Source organism: Zychaea mexicana (genome assembly GCF_025766255.1).
Source record: "Zychaea mexicana strain RSA 1403 chromosome Unknown BDB00scaffold_78, whole genome shotgun sequence".
In the NCBI taxonomy this organism is placed as follows: domain Eukaryota; kingdom Fungi; phylum Mucoromycota; class Mucoromycetes; order Mucorales; family Lichtheimiaceae; genus Zychaea; species Zychaea mexicana.
Genome location: NW_026516741.1, coordinates 31026 through 51872, shown reverse-complemented (window position 1 = coordinate 51872; position 20847 = coordinate 31026). Strand labels below are relative to the sequence as shown.

The 20847-nt window shown below is 44.1% G+C and overlaps 7 protein-coding genes across 7 annotated transcripts; 2 read left to right on the top strand and 5 right to left on the bottom strand.

Annotated features, from left to right (window-relative positions):
* Positions 1-135: 135 nt before the first annotated feature.
* BDB00DRAFT_769641 (kinase-like domain-containing protein) lies at positions 136-1560 on the bottom strand (the record flags this gene model as incomplete). Its single annotated transcript, XM_053119827.1, has 5 exons — positions 136-477; positions 540-601; positions 716-815; positions 926-1217; positions 1469-1560. Coding segments are annotated over 5 exons (888 nt in total), but the record flags the coding sequence as incomplete, so codon positions are not given.
* A 2719-nt stretch (positions 1561-4279) lies between these two features.
* On the bottom strand, positions 4280-7945 carry BDB00DRAFT_573818 (uncharacterized protein). The gene is made up of 9 exons (XM_053117909.1): positions 7256-7945; positions 7036-7165; positions 6869-6933; positions 6538-6631; positions 6209-6415; positions 5874-6106; positions 5734-5790; positions 5532-5615; positions 4280-5406 (listed from the first exon to the last, which is right to left on the bottom strand). The coding sequence occupies exons 1-9, from the start codon at positions 7718-7720 to the stop codon at positions 4480-4482; spliced, it is 2262 nt and encodes a 753-aa protein (XP_052976207.1). The 5' UTR covers positions 7721-7945; the 3' UTR covers positions 4280-4479.
* A 320-nt stretch (positions 7946-8265) lies between these two features.
* On the bottom strand, positions 8266-9010 carry BDB00DRAFT_840145 (uncharacterized protein). Its single transcript, XM_053124745.1, has 2 exons — positions 8940-9010; positions 8266-8799 (listed from the first exon to the last, which is right to left on the bottom strand). Exon 2 carries the CDS (start codon positions 8772-8774, stop codon positions 8313-8315), a length of 462 nt encoding a protein of 153 aa, XP_052976206.1. The 5' UTR covers positions 8775-8799; positions 8940-9010; the 3' UTR covers positions 8266-8312.
* A 980-nt stretch (positions 9011-9990) lies between these two features.
* BDB00DRAFT_769691 (uncharacterized protein) lies at positions 9991-10158 on the top strand (the record flags this gene model as incomplete). The annotated part of the gene is made up of 1 exon (XM_053119830.1): positions 9991-10158. A coding segment is annotated over one exon (168 nt), but the record flags the coding sequence as incomplete, so codon positions are not given.
* Positions 10159-10555: 397 nt separating this feature from the next.
* Positions 10556-14118, bottom strand: BDB00DRAFT_840121 (uncharacterized protein). The gene is made up of 12 exons (XM_053124744.1): positions 13993-14118; positions 13783-13874; positions 13583-13692; positions 13258-13477; positions 13094-13187; positions 12876-12972; positions 12576-12780; positions 12365-12463; positions 11156-12231; positions 10946-11037; positions 10835-10868; positions 10556-10734 (listed from the first exon to the last, which is right to left on the bottom strand). The coding sequence occupies exons 1-12, from the start codon at positions 14078-14080 to the stop codon at positions 10713-10715; spliced, it is 2229 nt and encodes a 742-aa protein (XP_052976204.1). The 5' UTR covers positions 14081-14118; the 3' UTR covers positions 10556-10712.
* A 1059-nt stretch (positions 14119-15177) lies between these two features.
* BDB00DRAFT_875785 (uncharacterized protein) lies at positions 15178-17346 on the top strand (the record flags this gene model as incomplete). The annotated part of the gene is made up of 1 exon (XM_053127400.1): positions 15178-17346. One exon carries the CDS (start codon positions 15178-15180, stop codon positions 17344-17346), a length of 2169 nt encoding a protein of 722 aa, XP_052976203.1.
* A 772-nt stretch (positions 17347-18118) lies between these two features.
* On the bottom strand, positions 18119-19694 carry BDB00DRAFT_947140 (di-trans,poly-cis-decaprenylcistransferase; the record flags this gene model as incomplete). The annotated part of the gene is made up of 6 exons (XM_053129528.1): positions 18119-18472; positions 18638-18752; positions 18827-18928; positions 19058-19174; positions 19262-19371; positions 19509-19694. The coding sequence occupies 6 exons, from the start codon at positions 19692-19694 to the stop codon at positions 18308-18310; spliced, it is 795 nt and encodes a 264-aa protein (XP_052976202.1). The 3' UTR covers positions 18119-18307.
* Positions 19695-20847: the final 1153 nt, after the last annotated feature.

The window sequence follows — 20847 nt, the reverse complement described above, 5'->3', positions numbered from 1 at the left end:
ACAAAAATATTATAGTTTTGGCTTTTCCTGCTGTTGTTTCTGTTGCTGTTCTGGAAAGACTTCTTGGACAAGTGCGCCCAAATCGGCAGGACGAGCACACTTGAGTCCTCCGGCCATCATTTCTTGCTTGATGCGCTATATATTATATATATATATATCCCGCGAATAAGAAAACAAGTTTAACAGGCCAATAAGATTGCAAAGGAAACGTACCGTTAATACGCATTTGGCGCCTGGCCGGCGTTTTCCATCAGGATGCAACATCCAACTGATGAGCTCCGCCATGGCAGGCGAAGGCATGGTGAAATTAAAGTTTGGCTGCTGGCCGCATAGGATCTCTGCAAAGATCTCACGGTTGCCATCCAGATAGTAAAGTGGCGGCACACGATCCATCATTTCAATGATGGTGATGGCGAGTGACCAGACATCAACGTTTTCTGTATAAGGCGTTTCTGAGACCACTTCTGGAGCCATCCACTATAGTGTAGGCGCGATTAACAAAAAAAGATAATCTCTCTCTTTGTTTTTTTAAAGTTTACCTTGGCAGTGCCCAATCGCGCAGAATTGGTCTTGTTCAAAGGCGTTGCAAGTCCAAAGTCAGCTAAAAACAGATATAAACAAAAAAACCAAAGCATCATCATCAATTTCCCATCCAAAAAGTTTTTGGCTGTTACCGCGTGGAAATTGTGGCAAATTGGATATCGGTGTGTCTTACCGAGCTTGACTTGGCCACTGCGGCTCAGCAAGATGTTTTCGCACTTTACATCTCGATGCATGTAGTTGCGTGCATGAAGATAAACCAACCCTTCCAGACACTGTACATGATGTTGCATACGGGTGTTTTCTTTTTTTTTTAGCATCTTTGTACTAGTAGTCACACGTAACGAAGGAACCCGCAACTGCCAAGTTGGGCTTTTTCTCTTACCTCATGGGCAATGCGAACGGCATAGCTTTCCGGCAGACCGACACTGACATTGAAGAGTAAGCCAAAGACGGAGCACGTCATGAGCTCCATGGCCATCCAAAGATAGTCGCCCCACATACAGGCTTCCGTCAGTTGGATCAAATTGGGATGCGACATGCAGCCCATGATACGCAGCTCGCGCAGAATATATGTATGGTGATGCGTGTCGTGGTCTTCAATGTAGCAGCGCTTTATCGCCACCTGCGCCTTCTTACTCGATCGTTTGCTGGCGCTGATCACTGCTCCGTTTGCACTAATAGTGTGTGTGTGTGTGTGTGTGTGATTTTTAATTTAATTTGGAGATATACGACGACAACAATAAACGGCGATGGCTCAGAAAGACAGAGAATGTTTTCAACCAACAGCAAGTAAATAAAAAGAACAAGTCTTCCATCAACATGTATGCAATAGAAAAAAGTACTTTCAAAAAGGGGTTTTGAAAGAACCAATGTAAAATGTAAGAAAAAAAAAAAAAATAGGCGACAAAGAACTTGCTGGACTCACCCGCTGCCAACACGCTCCATGCCAACGTAAATGTCGCGTGGGTTTAGTTCCAGTATTTTGGAACGAGGTAAAACCTTGCGGACCTTGGCGTCGAACACGGCATGTTGTTTGGGGGCTTTGGTGATGGGTGGCAGAGGCAGGATGTCAGGTGACCGGAAGACGGGGCGCCATGGATCCTGGTTCCGAATATTATTATATAAAAATAAACGGGCGACTCCACATTTTGGATTTCATTGTTGCTTACCTTGTGGAGATGTATGCTAGGCTCCTTTTTCATGTTTCCATTGGGGTCGTCGCTGTTGTGATGATGCGCATTTGATAGGTGATGATGTAAGTGTTGGAAGCGTTGGTAAGCTTCTTTAATGATGTCGGGGATCTGACAGTTGTCTCCAGGTGACCGCCACACCTAGCAACAAAAGCCCGTTGATTATTAGCGGCTGACGAGGATGCGGTTCCTTGTGTGAGAGAGAGAGAGAGAGAAGAAAAGTAAAAATAAAAACTCACTTTGATATCGCTAGATGGTTTAAATATTGAGCGTTGTCGCCGTGAGCTGGCCTCCGTGGCGCGGGCGGCTGCAAACGGAACAGGAACGGTCGGTGAAGAGGGCGGCGATGGATTGTGGTCGTGGCTGCCGTTGTTGTGGGCAGATGACGGACGCAGCATCAGACGTGCCTGAGAATGGGAAGCCCGTTTATTGGACAAGGAGCGTGCGGAAGTGCGACCGGTGGAGGTGGAGCCGAGAACGCGAGAAGAATCGGCAGAGGCGGTGCTTCCGTGCGAAGGGTCACTACGCATGGGTGCTGGCGGTGGTGGCTGTGGTTGTTGTGGTGGTGGTGGTACCTCACTTGCGATCGACATGGCAGCAGCAATGAGGTACAACGCACTGTATGTATGACCGTTGTGCTAGCAAATAATGAAGAGAAAGAAAAGGAGGAGAGAAAGAGACAAGTGAACAGTGTTGAGAAAGTTGAGGGTTTCTCTCCGAAACACTTGCGGAGAGGTGGATTGTGTGTGTGTGTGTGTGTGTGTGTGTGTGTGTGTGTGGAAGGAGGAGAGAAAGAGAAAAGGAAAGAGAAAGAAAAAAAGAGGACCGTGCAATCTGTGTAAAAGTGCTTCACATTGGGCGAGGCACCCGGATCTCCTTCCTTCCTTCTCTCTTGCGTGTGTGTGTTGTCTCCACCAATGCCCGAGCTGCTGTTGTGTGTGTGATGTGTGTGTATCTATTCAGTCTCTCTCACTCAGTCCAGGCGGTCTATTGGGTCCTCTTACTCAGTACCCCCAGTCTCAGTCATCTAAATGTACCCCCTTCGCTCACCTCCGTGGGACCCCCTCTTCAAGGAACCGTTTTCATTCTTCAAGCACTTGTCTTTGCAGCGTTATACAGCCTATGGAGTGCATTTTCTTTATGTAATACTTTATACTAGCTCAATCCCCTTTTCTTCTTGTGATACCTACTATGATCACACAAAGAGAGAGAGACTTTGAACGTACTTAACCTTTCCCTTGTTCCTCTTTCTGCCCAGGAGGGAATAACGACCATGACCTGTAGACCATTGCATCGACAGACAGAGTGAGAGTGGGGCCCATTCTTGAAAAGTTGCCCTATTTGAATCGTGCGTGTACGTTTATATGAAAGAGAGAAAGGGCATGACCGGAGCCTTCCGCCCTGCGCCAAATCAAAAAATTAGCTGTCATTCGGTTACACAAGCACAATGTACACTTGTCACAAAATGATGATAGATGCACGACCACCTTCTTATCTTTCTCTCCCACACGCATTCTCCATTGCTTCTTCTTGTTGTATTGTTATTATTATTATTATTATTATTACTGCGTTTGATATTTACATCATAACAGCAAATATTATTAAATGTTTTTGAAAGTAGTAGTAGTAAAGCTGTGTGACGCAAAAAAAAAAAAAAAAGATGAATAGAGCCGGGGAGGGGGGTGGCGGAGGGCGTTTTTTTTTTTTTTTTACGCTTTTTTTCTGTTTTGGGTTGCTTAAAGTGATACGGGACGCTATCGCTACGTGTCACACAGATCGGGGCATTCGAAGACCGCCTCCTCGCAAAACCAAAAAAAAGGCGTGAGCCGAACCGTCGTCCTTTTTTCCCACATGCAATAATACTTTGTAGCAGACAATAGAATGCAATAAATCTCTTAGATGGCTTCTGCAAGCGTGCTGTGTCCTGAGTCAGGGGACGGGATGCTTATCCACCCGCCAGAGTTGTGTGGGGACATGGAAACTGTCAAGTGCTGCTAATTTCACCACGACCCATCAACAAAGACAGGGGTTGGGCCACTGTGTACTGATAGCCTGTACAGTATATACATACTGCACTATCGACAGACCTTTGGTTATTGTTATGTAAGAGCAATGACGGTTGTGGTGAAGCGAACAAGTTACTGTATTCGATGTGTTGTCATGTAGACGTCCCCTCCCCCACGCGTTTGAGCAACCGGGGCTGGCTGAAAATGCACTATGCCTGTTCCAGAAGATCGACGCACCGTTTTTATTCCACCGGTTTGAACAAACATCCTCCTCATTTTGTATGAATGTTGTTGTTGGTGGTACTGCTTCTGCTGCTAGATGGCAACCATGCCACACCATTATCAAGAAACAAGCCACAATCCCAATATTATAGTAACATTACGTTGTGACAGAACATTCGCAATATCATTTCAAAAGAAAGATCTGGGATAATGAGGATGTGGTGTGGTGATGGTAGGAGGGGACTGGTGTATACAAAAACAATAAAAACAGGTCGGTTCACGCAAAAAGGATAACAAAAGATAGAGAACGATTACAAAAAAAAAAAAGAGGGCAAAAATGTAATAGCAAAAACACCACGTCTGTGAGGTTAGAAAGAAAAAGGGTAGATGGGGCACGGTGGTGGTGGTGGTGGGGGGGGAATATAAGCACGTGTCGATAACGAGATATGACGGTAGTAAACACACTAAAGGTAAGAAAACCCTATTTCCATTCGGTCTTTTTGTAAAAGTTATCGAGCTCAATTCTCTTTGTATGCGAACGGATGGGTCGAAGATGATAATGGCTGAAGAGCAATGCTACTGTCCTGTCGTACATGGGCTCCTTTGGATGATGACGTAGTATCATCCCACAAGAACGCTGTCAACGGTCGATCGACAATGGCTGTAGACGACAGTGCCGGCGGTGGCACAGGAGGAGGCGCGGGTGAATGTAGTCGCTGGTGCTCATTGTTGGAGGAAGGCGGAGGTGGAGGTGGCGGCATGTATGCAGAGGACGATGATCGATACCAAGACGACTCGGACGGTGCCGAAGAAGGATGATGCTGGTGGTGGTGGTGGTTGTGATGGTGCGAGTGGTTGTGGCTGCTGGTGCTCGTGTTACTGTGATGTTGAGCGTGATGGACGTGGTGATGATGATGACTGCTGCTGCTGCTGCTGCTGCTATTACCAGCAACGTTTACTGTAGTAGTAGTAGTAGTAGTAGTAGTAGCAGCAGCAGCACTATTGCTACTCTCTGAGGAAAACTGCATGACAATGTCGGTGTGTGTAGGGGTTGGATATGCAGATGCACTGTTGCTAGTGGCCTCCGCTGCCGCTGTCGCCGTGGTCAAAGTGGTCGTAGCGGGTGGTGGTGGTGGTGCTACTACTACTGCTGCTGCTGCTGCTGTTACTGATGTTACTGATGTTCCTCGACTCGTGGCACCATTGGTGACGTTGCTATTGATGGGTGGCTCTGGCCTGTAATTGTAAGCCGGTGTCCGCTCCTCTTCGTTTGTATGGAATCTGTATCCCCGATTGGGACTATACTGGCCACCAGCAGCAGCACCATTGCCACCTGATATGCTGCTGCTGCTGCCGGTTCCATTGGCAGCACCTGCAGTGGGCGGGGATGCGGCACTCTCACGTGGATAGCTACTTTTGAGAGGGAATGTCTTGCTGTCAGAGCGCTAAAAATGAAAAAAAAAAAAAAGATGAGTTTGATGGGGACTGATCAACCCAAAATAACCGTAAAAAGGGAGGGACAAAAGCATCCAGCGGTCCTCTTTATCTCTCACATTCGCTTTCAACTTACCGATCGTGCATGGGTCATATCAGTATAGATCATGTATGTAATGTATGCATGCATTGCATTCCGCTTAATCCTCGGGTTCTGTTTCTAAACAATTGCAATGTGAGCAAAATAACAAAAGGGCCAAAGGATTCCACGACGGGCAGCAAACGAGTCTTTTTTGCTCCTTGAAATCTCTGAATTGAAAATGTCCTTCAGCACTTACCATGGACAAGTACTGCCATGAAAAGGCGTTCTTGGAGGATCCTGATCGGCTGTCCAGCTAGAAAAAAAAAGGGGAGGGGGAGGGGTTAGTGAATACTGGCGATCCGCATTGAGAGAGAGAGAGAGAGTAATGCTGCTCACCTCATGTGTCGATAGATCTTGCTGCCACGTGTTCTCTGCTTGATGATTGTAACGATGACGCTTGTCGCTATACAACTCGCTTGGATCATCTTCCTCTGCCGTCGATGCTGGCACTGTAGCATCACCATCGTTATAAGGATTATGGGGATGCTGATAGCCGCCGTGATGCCATTTGCGCTTGGAGGGCGGTCTTGCTTCTTCTTCTTCTTCTTCCGATGCCTCATGGGAGTAACCTGTTTCATGTTGTTTTGTTTATATGATGTATATACACACACTAACGTTTGCCTTCTGCTTCGCAATTTCTCTTTGCGCCCAACAATGACGAGTTTTCCTACCATATGATCGCATGACATTGTAATGGGCATTGCTGCTGTCTGACCCTGCCGCTGCTGCTGCTGCTTTGTTTTCATCTTCTTCGTTCACTGCCGCCGCCGCCGCTGCCAAGATCATGATTGGATCTGATTCTGCGGAAAGATCAGGTGCTGTCGACGTCGTCGTCGTCGTCGTCGTCGTCGAATGAGTAGCACCATAACCGGACCGACCTTAGTTGTGACATGTTCAGCAAGATGAGTAACACTTTTCAGAGATGCATTATACAAAGGGGGAGTGGGAGAGAGAGGAGCAAGGAAAAAAAGATAGGCAGGGTCAGTAATAAGACACATACTTTCTTGCCAGGTCACATTGCTACTGTGAGTATGACTATCACCATTGCTAACAGTCTCCGGCTGCTGTACTCCTGGACTGTGGACATCTTGTTGCTGAACGAAATAATAAAAGAGAGTTTGAATATATGCATTTCCCACACACTGTGTGCCCCATCCGCCAGAAACCCTCCGCAACAACCACCCCCCGGGGGGGGCACCCCCATATATACCCTGCTCTCTCTCTCTCTCTCCCCCCCCCATTGAGCACACACACACACACACACATCAACCTCACTTCCCATAAAAAGCATTTCTCATGAAACACATTCTTTTTCCAATAAAGATACTCACAGGCGTCAATGTGCCATTGCCTGAATTGCCTGAATTGCCTGAATTGCCTGAATTGCCTGAATTGCCTGGATGGAAAATTATGAGTAACTCTTCTTCTTTTTGATTTCTCTCAAAAACAGACCACTGCTTGGCCCTATATCAGCTATCGATGTTCTGGGGCAACGTACCTAGCAAATTACTGATCGACATTGAATTGCCACTGTTACTCGTTGTTGGACTCTTTGTAGGTGTACTTGTTGCGCTGCTGTAACTGCTACTACTCGTCGTACTTTCAGAATCGCTCTTTGCTACCACAGACTGTGTGTTTATAAGTGTGGGGGGGGGTGGGAAAAGGGAGGCTGTTAGAATTGAACAAGGATTATTGGGCCAGACGTAGTCAAAACGCACCTTGGTCAAAAGCTCTGTTGTTTTGGCAACAACAACCTTGTTCGGGTCATGGTTAGCCAGTGCAATTAGAATACAACCGGCTTCTTGGTCAACAGCGTCCAATTCACCACAATCCCGAACTGACGGAGGACAAAAGTTCAGGCCGTCACTACTAGTGACAGGTTCTGTGGGTGTCGGCAGTTGTGGTGGTGGTGGTGGTGGTGAGTGTTGTTGAAGGGAGCGGCGGGAAGAAGAGGAACAAGTGGAAGAACGGTGACCACCCCGACCCTGATCCCTCGTGGCAGAGGATTGGGGCTGAATCTTGGGTGGATAACCTAAAAGCGTAATTTGTGCAATGACGGAAGCGGAAGAAAAGCGACGACGGCTTGCAAGTGTGGGTCGCTGTTGCTGTTGCTGTTGTTGTTGCAATGAGTCATTGTCGTCTGTCAATGCGGATGCTCGGTAAGAAGACACAGTGGTGGACATTGGTTATTTTTTCGGCACAAGCCAATAGGGTTATTTTTTTTTTCTTTTGTGAAAAGATATGAAAAAAGGGGTGGGGGACTATTCGTAGGCAGCAGACAGAGACAGTAGAGTGAGAGTGAGTGAGAGAGAGAGAGAGAAAGAGAAAGAGAAAGAAAGAGCAACAAGTCCAAAGATGTGTCTCTTTTTTGACGAGTGACTAGTGACTGGTAAGTGGTTGAGTGTGTGTGTGTGTGTGTGTGTGTGTGTGTTGATGGGTTAAAAGTGGTTGAAAGAGTGCAGCTGATGGATGGTTGGGCAAGTGAGAAAAGAGAAGAAGAGGAAGAGGAAGAGTGGAGAGGAGTTTTTGGGTGTGTTTGGGTCGTTCTATCATTAGGAGACACACAGCCAGCAGAGGATCGTGCGTTGGTGAACAGGTAGGTAGGTAGGTAGGTAGGTAGGCTAGGTTGCACAATGTGTTTCCACTTGCGAATCATTATTGCTTGTTGTAGTCTGTTCTTCCTTCACTGTTCTGTGTATCCTCCACCTCCCCCGCTCCCCCCAAGACCCCTTCGCTCCCTCCTCTTCCTCCTCCTTCCCTTTTATTTCCACATATTTAGCACAGCTTACTATAACACCACTCTGTGCGGCTTCTAGTGTTTGCGGATAGTGGTGGTGGTGGTGGTGGTGCTATTCTTTGAAGATCGTTTTGCTGTTGGTTTATTTTATAAATCAGAAGAGCCGATCTGCTGGCTTTCGTTTCCTTTTTGACCTTTCCCAAATAAATACTTTCCACCTTCTTCCGGTGGAGGTGTAAAGTGAACGAACATATTGGAATACATAGACCACAGCTATACGATATTACATAAAAGCCTCTTTGTATATGTATACACACGCAAACACACACACATATATATAAAGTAAGGGACGACGACGATGTACCTGCCTGTTTAAAACCCCAGAAGCGGGAACTTTTCCGACGACGACCTGCCAAAAATAGAACTGCGTGCTGCTGCAGAACCCTCCTAGATTTCAGGCCTGTGTGTATACAGTCGGGTGTTTGGACCTTTGCACCCATGCTTTACCCGTCCTTTTTCGGTATTCTATATAGCATTCTGTGGGTCCCATTCAACTACTGATACTACTATCATCATATTGTAGTGTCTAATCATACACTTTCATACCATTACACTTGACATGACTTTTTTACTCAATTGCCAAAATCTAATTTGGTTTTTATTACTTTTGTGACAGTAATAAACGCGAGGAGACATGACTAGTTCTTTATTACTTTGCGCTACTGGGAGGACTGTCCAACTGAAGAGAAGTGAATTAAACAATTGTCTGTAATAAAGACCATGTATAATACTTCTGCACATAAATACATTCCCACCATACCACGAGTATTTTTAATAGAAAAAGCCTACAAGAAGCGAAATAGTTGTTCCGATGTGCCGGGAGCGCAGATTCCGTTGAAACAAACAAAATAAAAAATCACCAGACTTGTGATATATAAGCTCCCTCCCTCTCTTACCTTTATTTTATTTTTGCGCGACTGAGCTTTTTCAGTCAGATGTTGTGTAAAGCAGTATTGAAAGACTTGAGTCACAGGATCTCGCAATTTGACGTGAGCATAAAGACAATCCCTAGATCTTTTCTCCCCGAGACCATTGTTGTCGTAACCATGGCATTAAATAGTGTGCGTTGCTTAGTGACAATGTGTTGCCTAACAACAGCAATATTATGCCAGTGTCATGGTAATGAAATTCTATGACGATGAAGCTAGCTGTACCAACCAAGAACGTAAAAATTGCTATGGTGGAAGGTGGAGGGAGGAAAAGGAGTATATAGTAGAGGGAGGTTACCCCGCCACATTATCACTGCCATGGTAAAAGCTGGTTTCACCGAAGAATAGCATCTGCATTAAATTTGAACGTGGTGTGACCAGTTTTTTTTTCTTCTTTCTTTCTTCTCTCTCTCTTCCTTCTCGCACTTTCTCCCTCTCTCCACCCCCTCTCCCTCTCACATTTTTTTATTCAATCTTTAATATCAAGTTATATATATACACATACAAACAGAATGCCCAGACACGTTCATGGCTCTGCCTTATACTGGTAGGTTGTGTAATTGGTTGATGTTATCAATCGTCGACCAGCGGCAGCAACAACAACGACCCTCCTTTATCTCCCTTTCTCCAACACCGCCAAACAGAAACATCTCAAACTATTAATTTGACACTTATGAGCTTTGGTTTGCTTTTTTTTTTTTCATAATAAAGGAGTGTACCTCTTACGCTCTTAGCAGCAACGACCTATTATACGTTGAACAACAGAAAGACCTCTGCGCAGCCGCTGAGGTTCGTACCCTCCGGAGAGCCATCGCATGACTCGGAAAATATGGAACGTATTCGAGCAGACTGGCGAGAACGCAATCGCGGTATTGGCTTACGGGACGTGAGGTAAGAAGTTATCATCCGTTGGATATAAAAGCATAAAACGGACTAAAAAGAAAAAAAAAATAATTTTGTTGCTTTGGTTCTATAGTCGTAGTGGCGGCGGTGTCTAACCGTGTGGGAAAGTAGCACCTTTTCCTACCTTTCTTCCATGTATGGTACCTCCTCCCTTTTTTTTTATATACAAAAGAATCCGTGCGACTGTATCTATTTCTCTTTCTGATTTTCGCCAACCACAACCGCCGGTGGTAAACGGGTTGCTGATCTCATTTGTTCTCCCACCCTCCACACACGTAACATCATCACTCAAAGCAACTACTACCACATAATATTATTTTACAGAAAAAAAAACCCCCTTAGCATGTCATGATTATTTATAAAAAAAAACAGATAACAAAAAAGTAACTATGCATATCTTGTTTTCGGAACGGGGAAAGCCGGAATTGATTTATTTTAGGGGGGGGAGTGAATAGGTGTGAGTGCATTTGATACATGTGTATCGGAAAAGTTGGGTTGGGTGGTTGACATACACGCACTTTATGTATCATCTCCAAAGAAATTCTCTCACAAGTTGACGATGCGAGACCTATGAAAAAAATACACAACGTTTTTTGGTAAGTTGTTGAGGCGCTCCTTCGTTTGTAGCTGCTGACCACAAAATGAGGTACTCATTTACTACTACTGACCGATACTCTTCGATATTGTCAAAGTCCAAAATAACTGTTTTGTGAAATATATAACACATTTTTTTAGACATGACTTTAAGAAAAAACATTGGTCAGCAAGAGGGCACGTACCTAGGTCACGTTTTGTCAGCGGTCTTTTAGTCAAAGGACAAATGTTTCGTTGACCTTCCCACCTTGTTAGACAGCGCATCCAGCTATCGTATCTATATATATAACACAGAGATTTTGTCAGAAAGTGTGTTCGTGCTGATACAATCATACTAAAACAATCATGAGGACATCTTTAAATCTTTAGTTATAGAATGGCCTGCTTAAACTGACCCCATCACATGACCATATTTTGATATTGCTGGCTTGATCACTTCTTCCAAGGTAATCGGATCAATAAAGTTTGAAAGTGGGTTTGTTGATCTTGCAAACCTTGTTTCGTCGTCTTCCTCGTCGTCGTCGTCGTCGTCGTCGGCAGCGGCCTCTTCTTCTTCTTCTTCGGCACAACTGCTTTGCTCACGTAAATATGATGTTGGCTTAGCCAAAGCACCTGTAACATTTGCACTGCTACTAGCAATAGTAGCAGACGACGTTGTTGCAACCGTTCCAGAATGATCATCACCGGATGATTGTTTGGGCGACGGTGTGCTAGTCGATGGAGATTCAGGTGAAGGCTCGTGCTTGGGCTTCTTCTTCTTTCTTCCCCTGTTCTTAATTGCGTTCCACGAACATGTTGCCGTCCCGGACGCTTTCTTATTATTTCCTGGTACCAGGCCCGCTTCCATCGCAAGTCGGGTCGGTCGTCTTTGTCGCTTACTTTTGCGTCGCGTGTCATCCGAATAGTCTTGTGAACTGTCGTCGTTGTTATTGCTACTGTGCATGCGTACAGTATAGCTTCCGGATCGATCATTATCATAACCGATAAAATCATCGGATGACCCATCATCACTTTCACCAGAACCGCCAGACCATCTTCTATCCCGACGACGGCGGCGCCGCTGGCCCAATGTTGTTTTAGGTTTGGTTTGCTGCTTCTCGTCCTTCTTCTTGCTTGCTGAAGCGCCTCGACTTGTTTTGGTCTTTGAGGTACTAGCAGTAGCATTGGCTGCTGCTGTTGATGCCGATGGTGGTGGTGGTGGTGGTGTAGCGAATGCTGGCGATGTAGCAACAGCAGGACCAGTGGCATTATGATTGCTACCACTACCGCTACTTTCGCCCACTGTGTAAGAAGCCGGGATCGGCGGAAGATTACCCGACGAATGCTTGCTATGCGTGCGAAACGTCTTTTGGACCTGACCATTGGCGTTCTTCTTGTCAAAAAGATAATGCGCTTTGCCCCGCTCGTCCAACACATAGTTCGGATCTCTAATCTTTTTGGTTTCCACCAACAGCCGATAAAAATTCGAGCACTAGAACGACATACACGTTTCCCACGTGTGTGTGTGTGTGTGTGTTTAAAACGTGTCAATTGAGAAGTCTGGCCTTCTCAATCCCTCTGTTCCTTGGGGTTAGCATCACGGAGAGTTTTAGAAAATGATCTACCTGGTATCCCACTCGTCCTGGAACCTTCATACTGAAGAGTCCCCATTGTCCATTCGCGCCGACTTCAGCAAGGCGTTCGTAAAATAGTTTTTGTTCCTCCTATATGTCATTGAACGGTGTTGTCGTTAACTTCATATGTTTTTGTTTGTAGGTTATGTGTTGCCGATTGACGAGCGGGTTATGAGCAATAGTAGTAATGGGCCACACGCACCTCTGTCCATTGTCCCTTACGCTGAATTTCACCGGGCGCATTGAATCGATAATAGTAACTGTTTGGATTCTGGTCAATCATTTGATACGCACGGATACGCGCTTGCGACCATCCTTCAAATGCTTTCTCTGGGTCGATTTCTTGGTGTTTCTGTACTTGCTGCAGTGCTTCATCGAGACCCAGTCTGCCTCCCATGCGGTATTGTCTTTAAAGATATCATCAGACTAATGTGTTTGGCATATGCAGATCCTTAACATATCCATTTATCTCTTTTGTCAACGATGTGTTCGTAGCGCTTACTTTTTGGCGTTATCGTTAGTTGTCTTTTTTAGAGTCTCCGACCGTTTTTTCAATAGCTGCTGGTAGGCAACCTTCTGATCATCCGTCATCTTCGGACCTGTGTCAACAGATTCCGTTTTTGTAATGGTGTTAAAGTTGTTAAGTGATTGTAGAGATAACGACGTTTCCTTTTCATGAAAAAGTAGCAAATGACTTCATCAAGGTCGACATGTAATTACTTGTATAATGCTCTTCATGGACATATTTCGATGCAACCTGCTTTCGTACTTCCAGTAGATACCCAGGTTTTGTGAGCCGATATATGACTTCATCCTATCATTTCTAATTGTTAAAATCCTCCCAAATAAAATGTAGAAACGGAGAGATAATCTTTCTTCATTACTTCATCCTCGTCACAGTCAAGTAGCATTTCTTGGATTTCTTCGTCATTAACATGTTCAAACATGGCCCGCACCTTTTTAGACTTGCGGATTTTTTCACGTCGTTCATACTCCATAAACTGACGCTGTTGCAACGCCACTCGTTGGGCAACAATGTCGCGCTCTTCTTCTGTCAGCTCTTCACTGAAAAAGCTTTGCTTACGTACAGTTTCAATCTTTTGGCTGATTATGGAAAAGAGAAGAAGTAATTGTTTTGATTAGCAAATTGGTTTGCGGGTGACTATCATCATAATGTTCTACTACGTATATAGGAGAAACGGATGCCACCTTTCAAGCATAGTCATTGTGAGCAAGGAAGGTTGATCATCTTTGGTTCCGTTTATGGATTCGTCATCATCCAATGCAGATGCGGTTTCGGCAAGCAGGCGTACGCGGCCCTGTACATGTAAAAAATTTTGAACCACCGGTGTCAAGCTAAATTAGATCATGTCCGAAGAGTCTGTGTATATCTTTCTCTTTCAACTTGCCAAGATTGGAGCAATACGGATGTTGTCTGGAACAGGCACTAGTTTCCAGTGAACGATTTTTGTAGGATGACTATGGTTCACACTAACGTTCTCTATCATGTTTATCGCATGTAGTTTATTAGGAAAGGAAAAAAGACTACTCTGTCAAAAGAATATCTGTAGCGCGAGGCGGGGCCCTTCATGTACACTTTGCCAAGCATATTCTTCTACCTTCAGAAAAATATCGCGATTTCAACTGCTTCTCTTCTGTAGCAGCGCACGGTGGCGCCTCTTGTTTCTTTGAGTTTTTGGGAGCCATGAGAGATAAAGAGGCAGAGGAAAAAGAGAAAGAGAAAAGTTGTTGGGCGTATTATTATTTTTCAAGTGCGAAAAAAAGATAACCACTCCTGGGAACATCCAAACAAACAGAAAGTCTTGTGTAGCCATCATTGCTGCTGCCTTGACTTGTTTCATGTTGTATGGATTAATACTTCTTCAAGAGACATGAAAAGACATGCGTTATTTTGTGCTGTCTAAATTACATGCTTTCTCTCTCTCCCTTCCCTCTCTCTCTGCTGAAACTGACATAGAGATCGAGACCAAAAAATGGACGCGACGCTCTAAAGTTAAAGATCGTCGGGTAAGCAGAAGAAAAAAAGCATATAATATGTGCATGACTGCTGCTGCTGCTTAATAAAAGTGCATGTTGTCGTCTGCTTATATTCTTTCATGTAAATATGCACTGACATGCTCAGAATATCGCACACATTTCAATGACTGTTTTTGACATTTGGAAAGCACCAGGAAATAGTCACGGAATGCTGTCTGCATTATCTCATCGTATACATACTGGGAACAACACACCTGATGATCGGCTCTCCGTCTTCTGAAATAGCCACAATCAGTGATGTGGGACAGTGTGTCGATCGTGATCCCTGTTTTATTCCTCTACTACGCGTAGATGTAGTCACTGTTCTAAACTTCGATTGAATGCTACTCATGTATCTATGATATGGTTATGATGGGTCCTGATGGATACAGCGCAAAGGCAGAAAGAGAATAACAGGGTAATGCATACGCGTAAACTTCAAGATTTTAATATCAAGGGGCTATGATTTTCGTCAAACAAAGGGTCTAAAGGAATGCATAAGGATCAACTGCTGTAGCATCGGAGCATCCTTACTTTTTTTTTTAATAAGAACAAAACTGTATGCAATTTTTTAGTGCTCTCACACACAGAGAGAGACATAGAAAGAGGTTTTTTATTTTACTCGCCTCTTCTTTTAACTGTCGTCCTTCCCTTCCTTCCATCACTTTTAACCACATTACACACACACACACACACATCAGAAGCCTTTATCTCTCCCTTACACTCGTTCTCTACCAATTTCCTTCGTTTTCAAGAGAAACAGCAGGATGCTCTGTGCCTCTGAACAAGTGTTAGCGCCGGCCGCAACACGTAGTTTCCCTTCCAATCATTCGAACAATAGTAGCAACAGCTCCACTACCAATCCCTCCAATCCTTACTCTCCATCACGTAGTATCCCACTTTTACATGACCCTTATGACCCGAGAATCGAACAGGAATATGAGCAACTCGTTCAGCATTGGACCCAGCAGTTGCTACACAAGACGCGACAACAATATCACAATGACACGTCCGCAACGACGACGATGAATGGACCTACAAAACCTGGTGACGTGAGTAGCAGCAGCAGCAGTGTCAGCGCTTTTAGCACTGACAAACACGACAGCACTAGCAACGTAAACACTACAACGCGGCCTGGAGTCAATCATCCAATGCATATGGATATCATTGGACGATACCTCGAAGAACAATGGATGGATTCCCAGCACATGTTAGAGTGTGCACAGGCATGGAACGGACGTGACACAATAAGCCTTAGTGAAGCGGTACGTGCCATGAACGTTGTCAGTCTTCGATTGATGCAGCGCACACTCGACACACGCCAAATGCTGTTTAGTCACTATTCCAGCGCGTCGCGAGAAGAAGAGAAAGGGTATGTCCCCTTGTTTTCGCCTTGGATATCGCCGCGTCCAGGACATCAGCAGTACATCAGCAGTAGCAGTAGTGGTAGTAGTAGCGAGGACGGGTCGGTTCAATGGCGGCCTCGTCATTCTCCCTCGCTTGCCAGCCTTCCGAAAGTGCCTGTTGTACAGGACGCGCCCAAGGGTTTGGTTGCCAACAAAGGTACGACGGTCCCAAGAATCTCATTAGCATTATCAACGGACGACGAGGAGGAGCAAGAAATGCACGCACCGTTGCTCCGTAAACATCAGACAGACAGTAGCAATGGCAGTAGTATCACCGGTGGCCAACCGAATACGAACGATTGGACCCACGACAAGCTGAGAAAGAAACCATCGCTTCAAACCATCGAGCACCAAGCTGCTGCTGTGATGGCTACAAATGCTGCTACGTCGCCGCCTGGTGCTCGACGTCCTGTCCGGCTGGTTCCGTCACCATCTGCACCCAACTGTTCTGGTTCGACATCAAACAACTGCTGCTTCAATTCATTTGCGCCAGCCACCAATTACCATCGTTATTACCATCCGCAGCAGAATTGGACCGAAGAAGAACTAGAAGAAGAGGAAGAGGATTACGACGGTAGTAAGCTTGACGCCAATAATAAGCAATCGCAGTGGAGAAGCTGGTATAACTATCACGGTCATACGAGTCAACTTCATCGTCGCCACCGTCAACATCAACACCCCCATCGACAGCAGCAATCAACATCATCATCCTCATGTACATTTTGCTATCGTCCAGTGCCAAAGAAGAGTCTGTCAGCTGGTGATGCCGAAGATACGCGACTTTTGCCAAGCAGCAGCAGTGACCAAAGCTCAACTGAGGACAACCAGAGCATGAGCTATTTGAATGCTGCCGCACCCGACAAAACCATGGTGGAAGAAATGCAACAGTATGACGACGAAACTCAAGGGTTGTTGACCAAGGATAGCAAGTTCTCTGACAGCGGCAAATACCTGGACGAAAGCAGTGAAGAAGAGCAAGGGCACAACAACGACAATAATGAGAAAGCCGGTTCAGATGAAGCATACAATGCCTTGGTGAGCACTTATGGTGCAATGGGCGTGGCCAATACCATCATCCGAAGTGAGTCCAGTATATCTGCCTTCCGACCCATCAGCAAAAATCTTGCGCCTAGGTGTGCTGGCACATCCGCCACCTCATCCTCTTCAAAGCCGGATCATTATCGCGACTCGTTATCTTCCTCGTCATCTTCAACGTCATCTGGTCTTGACGGTGCCCAAAAAGAACAACAGCCATTGAAAAGCAAGATTCCTACCATTACCAAAAGTCAATCATTTCCGAGTAAGGTAGCCGCCATGTCTTGGACAGGATCCTCATTCTCGTCATACTCGGCTTCAAGACCAGCTTTACCCAACATGATGCCGTCGTCTTCGACGTCTGCACTTCGACACGGTGGTAGCGCTGGTGGTTGCGCCGAAAAAGGCTCCGTCAAGGAGCGGAACTTTGTGATGCGATCCATTGTCAGCAAAAAGGAGTCTCTTAGTAAACTTTTCTCTGGAATGAAATACTAAAAAAATATCTTGTTATCATGGTCATTTCCTATCACTATTTTTACTACCTATACTATATTTTAATATAATTAATAAAGTAATTTTATTTATTTTTATATATGGCTGTGTGTGTTCTATCGCTCGGATTGAGAAAGAAAGTATTGAAAGTACTGTAGTATGGTCATGTTATCGTGATGTCTATCCAGAACACCCATCTAGTCGACCAATCATTAAGCGAATGTTTTACTCGTTTTGGACAGTCAAACCTGAAAAGTTGGTAGATGGCTATCATGGAGCTCTGTAATTAGTTAACGAACCGCAGAGTGATAAAATGTATGTATCGATTAAGACGTTCTACTACATTAACTCAAAAACTAGCCATTACATCTTTACCGCTGTATGCTTTTCGTGGTCGAGCATTGTTGCTATCATCTTTTTACTCGTAAGGTTTTCAGCATCGGGACCTACCTTGGGCTCGAACTTTTTCGAAGCTCAGACAGTCCTTTGCAACACAGTTATGCAATGCAAGAGTGTCTTTAAAAAGCTCAAAAGAAAGAGAGAGAGAGAGAGAGAGAATTGAAGGGTTAGCGCTCGAAACGGTGTGTGGTTTTATCACTAAACAAAAAAGATAATGTGGGGCTGGCACGCACAAGAGAATGATGATAAGACTGTAGATCAAAGGATAAACGACAATACGGAAGCAAAATATGTTTGCAGACGTCCCTAAAATGAATGATAGGTTGATTCTGCTATCATATTGCATGGTATTCCACCCAAAAATGTTTAGTGAATAGCCCTCCATATTACAATGCAGAGAAATCATTTAAAACGAATTATTTTCTGTCAATATTGTATAATGACATAAATAGTTTCTCTACCACGTATTGTGAACACAGCACAGAGTTTGTCGTAGCAAGCTTTATATCAGTATATAGCATGTGGATAGTGTATTCGTGCGTGGGTAGCAAGTAGTGTTGCTTGGTCATTTTATTTCGATGGCCGTAGTATTATTAGTAGTGTTGTTATTATTGCTACGTGATGATGCACTGTGATATATTTGGTATTCCAGTAGTATGGGCAAGAATTTCCAGAACGTAAGTTCTGGCCAAAAGCAGTTTAAAAGTTGAATTTGACACTGATCGCTCGCCTATAAATAAGGGTGAGAATTTCCTCAGGTCTCTCTCCCCTTCTCCATGTGATGTAATACCTCGTACCCTTCCTATTCTCCCCCCTCTCTTTATAGACCCTTCTTGGGCCGCTCAAACCTAACAACGTAGAGAGCAATGATCATGTGTATGTGTATGATACGTACCTGCCAGAGCAAGAAGTCACTGAGTCTTATTTCACCAGATGTGCGTACAAGGATATCTAAAGGGGGACTTGCTGAGGTATACAAATGATTGTGTATCGATTCCTCAGTAATGTCACTATTTTGAGTCATTTTAGCAAAATCCTTTGTAGCTGCTAATCTTTGTGCCATTTGCTTTTAGTAGTCGCTTACTTTATGCTCATTTTATTTTGTTCTACAAGCCGTACATTTTCCTTGATGGCCGTGGTCATTTCGTCTCGTGAGGTATATGGGCAGCAAATATTAAAGTATCGTCTATTGTTGTTGTGATGAAGATAAAGAATGACAACCCCGTTGTTACTAAAGGTAACATCATTTTCTCAAGTATCTTATAGCGACGCTTTCCATATCCATAGCAACAAAGCACTAGGCATATCCACTTACGCTGTATTATGTTTTGTCCGGTCCATGACCTTGTGTGCTAATTCTGCGACATCTGGTGGCAAATAGCTAAGGTGACCGCATACTCGAATGCCGATTTGGTACTCATCAACCAACTCACTAAGTAATGTCATGGATATGTTTGTTATAAGCAAGATGGGATCCCATACAGATAAATCAAACAAAAATATATAGAAGCCAGCTTACTTCTTTTCCGAAAAGATTGCAAACGCTTCACGGAACAATTGCATTAAATAGGCCACTTCCTCTTCCGATCGTTTGAAATTTTCGATACTGAACGCAAACACAGTGACCGACTGAATACCTAGTCGCATACAAAAATCAAGCACCTTTTATCAAAAAAGAGAAAGTGAACAATAGAGGCAAAAATCTCATTAGTAAATCATATTCTCTCTTTCTCTTCTGGATAAACGCTACAAAAATAATTGTGTACCGTTTTTAAATGTTTGAATCCTTCGTAATGACCGAATTTTGTGTTGGAAGCACCCACTTTTCGTGCAAAACGTCGATTGCCATCCAAGATGAACCCGACATGTCGTGGGATTGGACCACGAACCAAAGCAGCAATTGTTGCATTTTTTGCTGCTGCAGCCCCATATTCATATATTGACGAGATCATGCTTTGAGGACTGAAATTTAGCAGAATGCAAAACTAGAAAAATGGGAGGGCGGGCTGAGAAAGCAACTAGGTAAATATTTGACAGTAGTACCACAATAATTGTAATCTCGAATATAATATCATCAGCTCTGTTTAGAGCGTTTTCGTTTAATTAGCCAGAAAAAAGCACATTCCACCGGTCTCGCTATAACATTAGCCCAAATTTAAATGCTTGTCAACTCTAACAGGACGGTTCCGTGTCGCTAATTTTTAATTATACATTGAACTGCTGCAAAAAAATAGTATGCTGTCAAAAAGGTGCAATCAAGAAAAGAAAATAGAGTAAAAAATGTGTAGCAATGAAAAACTTATTGCTTCGTAAGATGAGCATACGTATGATCCCTGCTTTTTCTTTCATGCCCTTCTATGTAAATTGTCATCGACAAGTAATATCATATGCGAATTCCAATACAAAAAATATTGAAACTTGCATAATCTATTTTTCATCTGACGGATAAGTAATAGGTCTCAAGTTCATTGGTAACCTCGACGTAGTACTAATATATCATAGTACATAATAACATGTTCCCAAAATAGCGTGTCCGCCGCATATATTATATCCTCTACTTGTAATTATTTTTCGATTTCGACTTCGAATCAAAAAAATGGCGAGCTACAGATATAGCGAGTCGGCCAATGGAGATGTTTATGCTGCAGAGTCGATACTGCTTCCGGTTATCTTAATTGTTTCTTTGTTCTGGATAAAACACAATTGCTTTCTATCTTATTGATAGAAACGAATAGATTGCTGACTCATCCCTCTTTTTCATATTCCTGCTACTAGGGACGCATCATGGTGTAACTGGCTTTAGCTAAGTTACACATAGTAGCCATAATGAATAAGCGACAAAAGAAGTGAGCAAAAATTGTAGTGTAGAATAGATGCTACATGTAGAAGATGCGAATGGAATTGATATGATAGACTTCTTTTCGCCGGTAAGCGCAAAAGCACACAACGTCCTTAAATAGCCACAGCACTGTTGGTTCCAGCCTTGACACGAGGGGCCAAGTTGGGATGCAGGTAGTAAAGTAAAGATGTCGTGCAAAATATTTTTCCAGTAAGAAGAAGGAAACAAAAGTGACAAAGTTGCAAGAAGTATACTGTACCTTTAGA